This window comes from Nicotiana attenuata, chromosome 2 (genome assembly GCF_001879085.1).
Source record: "Nicotiana attenuata strain UT chromosome 2, NIATTr2, whole genome shotgun sequence".
NCBI lineage: Eukaryota > Viridiplantae > Streptophyta > Magnoliopsida > Solanales > Solanaceae > Nicotiana > Nicotiana attenuata.
In genome coordinates, this window is record NC_031990.1 from 49,902,620 (window position 1) to 49,915,404 (window position 12,785).

The 12,785-nt window shown below is 38.3% G+C and overlaps 1 protein-coding gene across 2 annotated transcripts; it reads left to right on the forward strand.

Annotated features, from left to right (window-relative positions):
- On the forward strand, positions 10,001-11,774 carry LOC109209491 (60S ribosomal protein L6, mitochondrial-like). Of its 2 annotated transcripts, none has more exons than XM_019372772.1 (2): positions 10,001-10,250; positions 11,240-11,774. In XM_019372772.1, exon 2 carries the CDS (start codon positions 11,261-11,263, stop codon positions 11,567-11,569), a length of 309 nt encoding a protein of 102 aa, XP_019228317.1. In that variant the 5' UTR covers positions 10,001-10,250; positions 11,240-11,260; the 3' UTR covers positions 11,570-11,774. The 2 variants fall into 2 exon arrangements, with proteins under 2 accessions (XP_019228317.1, XP_019228308.1); XM_019372763.1 differs by having other exon boundaries at positions 10,002-10,273.

The window sequence follows — 12,785 nt, forward strand, 5'->3', positions numbered from 1 at the left end:
AAGGCGTGTAAGGATCATTGATGTTGAGGAACGACGCCAAAGATGAAGATGTAAAAACATCTATAGGTGGATCTTCGTGGCTACAACTCTTAGTACACCCCTAAAGGGGGAATATGGAATGATGTGGCATTAAGTCAAAATTAAGTGGTTCTAGTATCTATGGAATGGTAAAGGAAGAATGTGATAAATGAAAGAGGAATGAGATGGCACTTATCCAAATCCTACAGATACGCTACGGTTCAAGAATATTGTGCAAGCACGATGTCAAGGAGAGGAAGTAAAGGTTCCTGAGCTGTTATTAATAAATAAAGAGCCAGTACAAGACGTAAGTTAAAACAAGGTAAATAACCCAAGAAAGATTACAAGAAATATTGATATGAGAATGGGCCAACGAGTAGTTAGTAATTGGTCAGGAAGATCTCAGTTTTGGCTAAACAGAAGGTTACAGACGAGTCATCAGATCGTTTAAGATAAACATAATAGAACCCAACATGGAGAATTCAGCCTCGGAGAAAATCATTATAATACTTGAAATATATTCAAACAAGAGTCGGGGTAGTTAAAGGTACCACATAAGTGTTACGGAGATAAAAGAAAGTGCCACTGTAAAGGCAGTCAAAATATCAGTTCAGAAGCAACCCTACGAGAACAAGGGCGTGGAGATAAGTAACTACGGATAAGTATAGGCAAGTAAGGACATCAAAAAGGTCCGTAATAAGCTCACACTTTTACAAGAGTCAAGGGTTCTCCCTAAGTACTACAACAAAAGACTAGCTGAGGAAATAAGGAAGAAGGCTTTAACCTCAGCACAATGACCTAAAGAGGAAATGGTCGTATGACAATAGTCTTAAAACAAAATTGTATGCACTCCCTAAGAAAGTGGCACCTACAATGGCTAATGAACGGGAAGTAAAATCATAAGTGAAATTCAGGGCCATATGAGTTGTATGGAATTTCAAATATGTGGGCACTAAGATAAGCTAAGTACAGATGCAACAAGGGGGAAAAAGATCAGTAAAAGTAATACCTTACGTTTAAAGAAAGCTGAGATGGAACGAAAGGAATTATTCGATCAATGATCCAGAGTTGGTTGGGTTTGGAGTTTTATACATCCAGTATATACAGCCGTAGAAGATTCTAGTATACGTTAAGAGAAAGAATTGAGACCAGGGCATAGACCAAGGATTGAATTATTAGAATATTGCATCATGGAAATTCCATAACGCCCATGAAAGGCTAAGGTAATAACCAATACCATGAGCCACAGATCGGAAGATAGCTTAAGCCTACAAAAAGGCTGATCAGAAAAAAGAGGAAACTAAAGAATTACATCACCTAAGTAATTCAGGAGTCTGATTATTGGACCTAGAAAAATTATAGAAGTTGTGCTGGAGAACATGACAGAATCACTCTTAATATCAGATGTTCAAGAGAAATAACACAACAACCATAATCTATAATGACTCTACAAGGAAGCCAGTTAGAAGAAGTACCAGCCTTATAAGAAGTCAGTACGAAGCTCCCACCGGATTGTGTATGCACCAGAGGTGTGAGTAATATAATAGAGCTTCAAGTTATGGATGTGAATTACACCTAGGTGGAAGGGAGGTTAGGAAGGAGATAAACGATATGATACGAGATTTTAAGTAAGTAAGGTAAAAGTGAACAACGTACGAGATACTCAAATGCAAGAAGTTGTGAATAGTCCATATTTTGGATAGAAGGCTATAAACACGGAAGTCCAATAACCATGAATGATAGCGGCATCGTCGGTGGCATGTCTTCCAGCCTATGGTTTCTAAGTACTGAGAGATCTAGTTAAGAGAGTAGAGAAAAGTTGGAGATGATGTGATGTCTCGCTTAACGTTCCAGAACAACATAAGGAAATCTATGGTGCAAGCAAGTTGAAGGAAAGTTGCGAGTAGTATAAATGGATATGTATAGGTCGCAAGCTGAAGTATGGCAAAGCAACAAAGTTTTAAGGGAACATGAGTAAGGATGAGGAAAGGTAAGTGAAAAGGTTACGAGAATGGATAAGTCCTGAGGATTAAATCCATGAAAACAAGAAGAGCTGATGGTTTCTCTAAGTTATAGAAAGCTTAGTATAGCCTGAATGAACTCAATGGAGTCTAAGACTAGTAGCATTTAGAAAAGATGGAATGTTGCCCTGATAGTACAATGAGGGTGTAATTGTGATGGATAAAGGATGACGTTTAGACCTTCGAGTGAGTAATGATTTGAAGAGGATTTCATCGATTGTACGAGATTAAGATGCCCACATAAGTAAATCATATTGGGATGCTATAAAATACGGTCATTGAAGTATAGTATCACCCCTAAGTGGATCAGGAAAAATCATTTCAAATATTCCTCGATGGAACGTAAACCCTAGTGGCAAGGTATGACGTAAGAAGTTTCAAGTTATCAGTGGTGTATTGTAGATTAATATTGAGGTGAATCAACAATGGATGGACAAAAGTCACAAAGTATGAGATGAGATTAGGCCGCCATTCTTAAGACGAACGGTAATGATGGAGCATTGAAGGACTGAGATTTATACCTAAAGGATAGGCAACAAAAGTAACTGGGAGCTTGGTAAGCATACCTCAGTAAAGGTAGATTGAAGCAAAAATTATGGTATAGTATAACCCATGTAAATGCAGTAAAGACATATGAATGGGTAACCAGATCTATGAAATGAGATATGACCATATTCGCAAGTTCTACAAAGTATCGAGCAAAGAACTTCAGTACACCTATAGATACCCAAAGGGACATCTTGTCAAGTTCTGTATATGTTCCCAAAAGTAAGAAAAGGCGATTGGCTAAAAGCTAAAGGAAAGAGTCCCATAGGCGCACATAGTAGAAAGAAGTCGTACAGGTTGCATGACAAAAGGTATCAACAGTTACAAGATTGAACGAATTCCGACCACAAGTCGAGGTATGTGAAAGAGGCCTAAAGGGGGGGAATGCCCTAGCATTTGGATTTACTCACAGAACAGTTACCATGATCGAAAGAAGAGTACAAAGTATTCAGGAGACATAAGTTACGAAAATGATAAGTGCACCAGTCAACATTCGAGGATGAATGTTCCAAAGGGGGGGAATGATGTTACACCCCAGGTTTTCGTGCGTGAAAGTACGCCATAAATAAAGTAATGAAAGTCCAAAAATGAGATATTATATTTTGCATTTTCGTACGTTAAAGCGTCGTCATACGTTAAAGCTTCGTCGTAAGATTAGTCGACGTAAATTTGGGAATGAGATTTATTTTGGGATTATAAGTATTACGTTATTTATATCAAGCGATAAATAAGTGTTATGAAGGATAAAGGGGTACACGAATTAAAGAAAACGAGTTTCGTTGAAAATTGACAATTTGAAATAAAATACGGGTCAAGCGATAATACTCGATAATTATAAACTAGTACCATGCAAGGTACCACATGACCACGGTAGTATAATAGATAAAGTATATAAAGTATTTTTAAAAATAAATAGAATTTTAAGTAATTTATGGTAATTTTTAAATTATGCGGGAAATTGATTAATTATCGGGTAACAGGATATTACCTCGTTAATTAATAAGTGGATAAAACTTCATTAATTACAATACATGTGGCAGCACTAACATGAAATGACTAAGCTATTAAACATCTTAGGTGTCAAATTGATATAAATCCCTTTTATCCTTTCAAGACTTGGGATATCGAAGTCTTTCCAAAGATCATTTTCATTTTGAAGACTTTACCTAGGCTTAGAAACAGAACGTGGGTTTTGCTTGTGAATTTCAAATCCCAATCCATTTCATCTTTAAGGCCTTGCAACAGACTTTCAGATTCTCAAACCAAAAACGTTAGAAGTCATAAAAAAATCGTTAAAGATGCATACANTACTCTTGCCAAGTGGATAAATAAGAGCATGACTAAGACATGACCAAGTCTTAGCAAATAAGACTTGGGATCAATTTTAGATACTTAGTAAGGAAATTCAATAGATAGATACATTCTGCTTTGGCTTTAACATTAGTAGCAGAAACCTTAAGTAATTCATTCTTTGATATTATGCAAACCAAAAACGTTTTCCAACGGATTCAAGAAACCAAAGGAAATTTCAAGGTTTCCAAAAAAAAAGAAAAATTCGTTCCAAACCAAAGAGTCCTACCTGTCCAAACCAAAAACTTAAAAGGACAGAAATATTGTTCCTCCCAATTCTCAAAAAAAAAAACGTTATCCAACCCAAGTTCTTAAGAATCAGAAACGTTTCCCATCAGTTTCAAGGAAACAAAGATTGGTATTCGTTCCAGAATTTTTAAGGAGCGGAGGCAAGTTTCGTTCAATCAACGAAGCTTTTCCAATGAAATATAATATGGAGTTTTCCCTACTCCAAGTATGTTAAGGCTATCCCTTCTTTCTTTTGGCATGATCCATACGATACGAACGAAACGTGCAAATGCACAAATTCCATAAATGACTCTATTCATAGAAGTATTAGACATATCTATGTTCTTGAATTTTCATGTGTCATAACATATTATCTTCTGTTTATGGGTCTCAGAATAATACTCAGCTGGAAAAGTTTATCCGGAAGGAATATTGGGATTATTATGTATTTTTCATGCATTTCATACATGTGCATTGACCCATGACCAGATGGCATTATATACGCGTATATATGTAAATATATGTATATGGGATATGGGAAAAGGTTACGGCGTTATATACGCACCACCACCTGATCAGCTGGTATATGATAATGATGTTGCCCACAGTGGCTGAAATATGATTCAAATGGTGTTATATACGCATATATATATATATATATATATATATATATATATATATATATATATATATATGTATGTATGTATGTATTCAAATGGCGTTATATACGCATATATATGTATGTATTCAAACGGCCTTATATACGCGTATATATGTATGTATATATATGTATACGGGATATGGAAAGGTTATGGCGTTATATACGCACCACCACCTGATCAGCTGGTATACGATGATGATTTTGCCCACAGTGGCCGGTATGATATGATGGGATGCCCTCAAAGGCTGATGACGTTATGAAACATGTACCTATGCACGACATGACATTCATACGTATATGCATAACGCTAAAAGTAATTTATGATTTATAAAGTTATTCAGACTTGCAGGTTGAGTCATGTACTCTATATTTCTTCCATGTCTCTTATGTACTTACTTATGTGCCTTACATACTCGGTACATTATTCGTACTGACGTCCCTTTTGCCTGGGGACGCTGCGTTTCATGCCCGCAGGTCCCGATAGACAGGTCGAGAGCCCTCCACGAGGTTATCAGCTCAGTGAAAGATGTTGGTGCACTCCATTTGCTTCGGAGTTGCTTGTTTGGTTAGTATGATCTAGACGTGTATTGTTTGGTATGGCGGGACTCTATCCCGGCCTTTATGACATTTATGTACTCTTAGAGGCTTGTAGACATATGTCGTGTATATGAAAGATTGTACGGCCTTGTCGGCCTACGTTTTGAGTTTATAAAGGATCGTGTTGGCCTATTAGGCCAGTATGTCACGTGTATATACGTTACGTTGGTACTCGGCCGAGTAAGGCACTGGGTGCCCGTTGCGGCCCATCGGTTTGGGTCGTGACAATAATAAATAGCAGATTACGTAGCTTCGTCTTCACGGACTAAAAAGGGACGTACCGCTACCTCCAAGACCGCTAAGTAAATCAGCAACTATTCGCCTTCCTCCGATTTTGATAGTAATGAAGGGCTCGATAAATACCTTTTCAAATCTTTTAGAGCCTTCTAGCATTCCGGAATCCATTCAAAGATGTTCTTCTTCTTCAGAAGTGAGAAAAAGTGATGTCACTTTTCTGAAGATCGGGAAATGAACCTGCTTAAAGCAGCCAGTCTTCCTGTTAACCTCTGAACCTCTTTCACATTTGACAACTGGTCGGCAATGTCTTCGATGGCTTTTATTTTTTTCGGGATTGACTTCGATCCCCCTTTGTGACACCAGCAACCCTAAAAACTTACCGAAGCCGACTCCGAATGTGTTTCAGGGTTAAGCTTCATGTTGTGCTTCCGTAGGATGTCAAAAGTTCCTTGGAGGTGTTTCAGATGATCCCCTGCGTTCAAAGACTTAACCAGCATATCATCTATGTAAACTTCCATTGTTTTCGCTATTTGTTTTTCAAACATTTTGTTCACGAGTCTCTGATAAGTGGCTCCGGCGTTCTTAAGCCCGAAAGGCATCACATTATAGCAATATGTGCCAAAGTTTGTTATGAACGAAGTTTTTTCCTAATCCTCCGGGTTCATTTTGTTTTGATTGTACCTGGAATAGGCATCGAGGAAACTCATCAACTCATGCCCCGCCGTCTCATCATTTGATCAACATTTGGCAATGGGAACGAGTATTTCAGGCACGCCTTATTCAGATCCTTATAATCTATGCACATGCAAAATTTATTATTCTTTTTTGGAACTACTACTATATTAGCTAGCCAGTCAGGATATTTACCTCCATGATTGAACCGATATCAAGCAATCGAGTTGCCTCTTCTTTGACAAATTTTTTCTTGACCTCGGCAATATGGCATTTCTTCTGCCTTATCGGAGGGATATTAGGATTCAGGCTTAACTTATGCATGGCCACCTCTAATGGATACCTGTCATAAGCGCATGCGACCACGCAAAACAATCAACGTTAAATTTAAGCAATTCTATGAATCTAACCTGAGCTAGGGGTTTAGTCCTGCCCCCAAGTGGAACTTTCTCTCCAAGAATTTCTCAAATAATGCGACTTGCTCGAGTTCTTCCGCTGTGGATTTGGTTGCGTCTGTTTCTTCTGGTACATGGAAATATCTTGGTACCTGATAGGAATTCAACGACTCCTCCCCCCTGTTGACTCTGTTCATCTCGGGAGCAAGCATCGGTTCCTGTAATTGCTATGACGTATGCTCCTTCCCTTTACTATTGGAAACTCAGATCGCATTCATCTCCCTTGCTGTCGGTTGGTCTCCTCTTATTTGTTTAATGCCCTCCCGGAGTTGGGAATTTCAGAAGTTGATGGTATGTTGGCGTAACAACCTTCATCTTGTGTAGCCATGGTCTTCCCAGAACAACATTGTAGCCCATATCGCCATCTACTACTTCAAAAAGGGTCGTCTTCATTACCCCTTCGGCATTTGTGGGCAGCAGAATTTCCCCTCGGGTTGTCACGCTTGCTAAATTGAACCCGCCGAGGAGCTTTGTGGCCAGAACGATGCTCCGGTCAGCTTGGCTTGTTCTAGCACTCTCCATCGGATAATATTGGTTGAACTCTCTAGGTCCACCAAAACACGTTTAATTCTAAAATCTAAAACATTAAGAGAAATTACCAGGGAATCAATTTGCGGTAGTAGGAGTCCATCTGTGTCTTCCTCCGTGAAGGTGATGTCGTCCTCAGCGACTTCTTAGAGTCTCTTTCTATGGGTCACCGATACCTTTGTCTTTTTTGCTGCCGAAAAAGTTACACCATTAATCTCGTTCCCCCAAAAAATCATGTTGATTGTTAGACGATGGGGATCTTGTCCTTTTTTTGAGGGTTCCGCTTTATCCTGGTTATAGTCGTAATTGTTCTTAGCCCGGTCGCTTAAGAATTCTCTGAGATGGTCGTTTTTCAGTAATGTACCTACCTCCTCGTGCAGATGTCAGCAGTCCCCAGTCCGATGGTCGTTGGTCCCTCTGACTATGTCGGATCTCATCAGCCTCGGGAACCGTGCTTCCTTAATATTCCTCATAGGTGATACTAGTTCCACTACGCTGACGTTGAAATTGTATTCGGACAACCTGGAGTAGGCAGAGTCGCGGGGGCCCAATACCTCTTTGTCTTGCAACGATCTATTATTTCGGCCGCGATTCGCTCTCCTATCGGTATCTGTTGACCGAAAACCTCTGTCGCGTCCTTCGGCCCTTTGCAGGGCAAAAATCGACCTCTGGAAGACCGTCGGTCTGCGTCAAAATCATCCTTCAACTTTTACTTATTCTTCTTTCGATCCCGACCCTTGGTTGATGTTGGGAAACCGAGCTGGTCATCCTTAATTCTTATCTTTGAATTGTAGCGGTTGTGAACATCTGCCCATGCTGTTGCCTGGAACTCGAGCAGACTTTCTTTCAATTTCTGGGAAGTGTCAGAACTCCTCGGATTCAGCCCTTTAGTAAATGCCTCCGCTACCCATTCGTCCGGCACGAATGGTAGCAGCATCCTCTCCTTCTGAAACCTGGTCAGAAGCTCCCGCAGCAATTCAGACTCTCCTTGTGCAATTCTGAATATGTTAGCCTTTCGGGCATGTACCTTCCTGGCCCCGGCATGAGCCTTGATAAAAGAATCCACGAGCATCTCGAAGGAATCTATTGAGTGCTCGGGTAAAAGTGAGTACCATGTCAGGGCCCCTTTCGTGAGGGTCTCCCCGAACTTCTTCAACAAGACTGATTCAATCTCACTGCCGTTGTATAGATGGTGATGTGCTCCTGAGGATACAAAGTCCCATCATATTTTGTAACGTCTGACATTTTGAATCGCTTCAAGATCAACTCCGGTGCCTCGCTTGGTTTGAACGGCAACTGGTGTATTTCTTTGAGTCTGATCCTTTCAACATTGGCGGTGCACCCGGGATTTGGTCCATTCGGGCATTTATTTTCCTCATGAACCGCATGAGTTCGGTTTTGAAGGGACTATTCTCATTATTGTTACCGAATCCATTGTTTCCCCCTGCCCTGTCGAAGCCGACCTCACCCCTCAGGGCGTTGTTATCAACCCTTTGTGTTGTTTGGTTTGCGGGAGCACCAGGAGGAACTGGACCTCTTCCATTCACCTTGTTGGAAGCACCCGACAACGCTTGCTTCAACTCCGTTATGAACTGATCTTGTCATGAGAGATGACCCATAATAGCCCTTTGTTGCTCCGTTAAGATTCCCATTATTTCCACAACGTGCAGGAGTTACCTCTCAAACGTGTTGTGGATACTGTCCGCCATGATCGGCGTGGCTACGCCCTCCTTATTGCAGGTATCGCTGATCGAATCTTCGTGTTGAGGCTGATTTCCTTGGGCCTCAACGTTGCGTGATGTTAACATCGTTATCTGCCATTTTTTATGATTTTCGCTAAGAAACAAAGAATTTAAACAAGTTAGTAATAGATGCAAGGATTAACCCAATTACGCAACTGTCTAAGCCCCATGGTGGGCGCCAAATTATTTACCCATAAAATAGTACATTTGGATTTATACGTGGTTTATAGACAAGCGGATTGATTTGATCCCAAAATGATAAATAAATTAAACAAAAATACAAGACTTAGCGTAGAAATCGAGATAAGATAGCAGATAGCTTGGTTCCGGGAGCAGAGCTTCCGTAGGAAATAATAATACCAATAAACAAGAAATAAAGTGTTATTGAGCTTAGAATAATGTATAGCATTAGTTTGTCAGAAAATTCGTGCTCTTATAATGGTCGTTGAAATCCCTATTTATTATGAACCGATTTTACCCTATACAGTACTATAGCTAATGACAAAGAAGATTTAGGTACTTTCTTTCTTCTATGCAAATCTATCTCCCATTAATAAATTCTTTTGGTGCTACGTTTACTATCATTTGAAAAAATATACTCCACTCGTTTATGCCTAGAAAACTGGTATGAATGTACGCATATTGCATACTTTGTAAAGTACAATAATAAAATGTTGATGCCTTCTAAACTCCCCCTCTTGATCGTGCAGAGACCATAAGTGCCAACGAGGCTGGATGTTAACATGAATAAAATAGTCATAATACAAAATATTAAAAAGAAAAGAAATATGAAAATTAGTCGTTAGTATGTGAAAAATTTATAGAAACTGGTGGAAGATTATGAGTCACGACATTAATGCATACATGGTGAAAAATAAAAAAAGAGAAATAAAAAAAGAGAAATGAAAGAAACAATGAGGACAAAAACAAAAACTAACTGTTAGAAAATGAATGCTAATTTTGTACTTTTTTAGGAACCAAAGGACAGCTTGAGGTTTTGGTCCTTGTGGCCAGCCGATAAAATTTAAAAAGGTTTATTAGGGTTTTAGCATTTGGTTTCAGCCTCACAATCTCCCCGTTCCTCCTCTTCAGTCTCAGGTTCTCCGACGACGAGTACCATTTGATGACCGACTACGAGTTGCAGTGGTTCAATCTCCGATAGTCGTCTGTGAGAGAATCATCGGCAGGTCCAAAGGTTGAATATCTTCTACTTCTTCAGTAAGTCAAATGTGCAATTGATATTAATTTATTGTTTGTTTTCATAGATGTTAGAGATTGCAAGTAGGTGACATATCCACAAATGGAACTGATTTAAAGAAATGGAAACCCACTAATATTAGATCTGTTGAGTAGGTACATTTTTAAAAGTTTACTGATTCTAAAAGGACAGTAAATTCAAAGTGTAAGTATTATGATAAGCTGTAACTTCTCACTCAACAGATAATGGTACATTAAAGTGTGTGAACTTTCCCCATAAGGTGAAACTAGTTTAAACAAAAATAGGCTTTCAACCAATTCCAAGTGGTCAATAGGATGAGGCAGCATTTATTTATCTCTTGGAAATTTGATCAACAACTATGTAGGAGGGCTTTAGATTTAGGATGATAATTGTTGACTAGTTTTGTCGAAAAGGAAGATTTTAGAAACATCGTGAAAGTCCTACAACCTATTTTGAGTTCCTTCCTGTATTCCCTTGAGGTTCCACTTTCTTTATTGTTGTAGATTCTCTTCTTTAGTGTAAATATGAGATTTTCCATCATTATTAAACCTCATTTAGGAAAAAACACTTGGCGCTCAATATTATTGGATTTAATAGTTTACCAGCTCCTTGTTTTTTGAAGAGACCCTCCATTTCAATTGGTATTTTTTCATGAAAAGCTGAAATCCAGTATTCCACCAAGACTTCAAATAACGACCCCGAACTCAAGTTGATTCTATTTGACCTTTTCTCATAGAAAGTCAATCAAACAATTCCCAATCATGATCCTTGTGGATCGGATCATCCAAAAAGAAACTCCAGATATTTGAGATTTTTCTCTTCGAATAAAATCTCAATTCCTTGCTTGCTTTAAATTAGTGGAAAAATGTTTGCTGATGTAATGTTGTCTAGGTTTTTTCTTGTTTGGCCTACAATAATTTTCTACTCTACTGATGTAGCTTTCGTCATATAATCTCATGTTTCAGCTGATTGATAAAATTCATCCCATGGAAGCTAAATTCTTTCGGTTTCTCAAGATTGTTGGAGTGGGTTTCAAGGCTAGAGCAGAATCCGAGGGTCGTCTCTTGTACCTCAAGCTTGGCTACAGTCATGAGGTTGAACTGAGTGTGCCCCCTGCAGTTCGCGTGTTCTGTTTCAAACCCAATGTGATTTGCTGCACTGGGATTGACAAATATAGGGTGCATCAGTTTGCTGCTTCTGTAAGGAGCTGTAAGCCCCCTGAAGTTTACAAAGGCAAAGGTATAATGTACATTGATGAAGTGATAAAAAAGAAGCAGGGAAAGAAATCAAAGTGAGAAAACTTGGTTCATTGTTTGTTTCTTGTGTTTTCTTCTCTTTTCTAATGCTAGAAAATGTCTGTTGGAGAGCATCCTTGTTTGTAATTTTGTCTCTGGCTGCAATAATCATTTAAAAAGATTAAGTGGTTGAAGATGTTCTACTATAGTTGCAGAATTTGCTAAATAGTAGTAATGAAAAAAGAGCAAATTGTTCACCTGATGAGCATCTTGTTTCAATTTCTCAAGTCCCCGCCCTCTTGATTTCACTAAAACAGTTATCCCAGAAGCCCCCAAAAGCATCTTGTTGATTGATCGACTCTATCAAATTCCAATGTACTACCATTTTTGGTCTGTTGTAAAAGCCAATTGGTAAACAATTTGAAAATAGTAATTTGAATAACGTCTAATAGTTTATAAAATATAAATGATAAAATACATGAGTATAATTCTTTACATAGTTCATGTGCTTTTAATTGTTCCCAGACTGGACTTTTGCAAATGTATTACTCACTTTGTATTAGCCTGACTGGCTAGCGAAAAAAATCGACCGATTACGCGAAGAGCAGAAATTGTACTTTAGCAATTGTAATTACGTCATCAATCATCTTAATTTTTAAGCATTTTTGGTCTTTCGCCTTGCAATGCCCAATTGGTATATCACAACCATTTTGAAACACTAAATATTCCTTTAATAGTTAAAAAATCACATAAGAACGAGAAGTAAAGAATGTATAAAAGTAAGAGGAATAAAGGTGGAGATGGTTGGTTAAGGCTTTAGGTTTATATGTATTTTTTCATTCCTTTTCAAATAATGTTTTTCATTGCTTATAAGTGATATGCCGACATCCAATTAGTTTGAAGTGGACTCGTGCAAGTCAGACTGGTTAAATTTAACAAGAAAATACTTCATATAATACTGAGGAAAAAACACATGTAACTTAATTAACAATTAGAACGTGACATAGAAATTAGAAAGCTTAGTGTTAAATTTTGATCAAGGAGTTTTATGTCGTTCTGCTTGTTCTTGTAAACATGTTGTGTACACACTGTGAGCACTTATAAATTGTAATCATGCTATATTACTTATTGATATGAGGTCATCTCCAATAATTTTCAAAGTATTTAAAAAAAAAAAAAATTGAGTGGACATAGTTTTTCTATTTGTGTGAACTCTGTTATTTTTTTTGAATGCATTGGTGCGGACTCTTAATTCCTTATTTTATATATATATATA

Bases quoted from the DNA above. Each gene is read 5' to 3' on its own strand.
- LOC109209491 (XM_019372772.1), top strand. From the start codon at position 11,261: ATGGAAGCTAAATTCTTTCGGTTTCTCAAGATTGTTGGAGTGGGTTTC.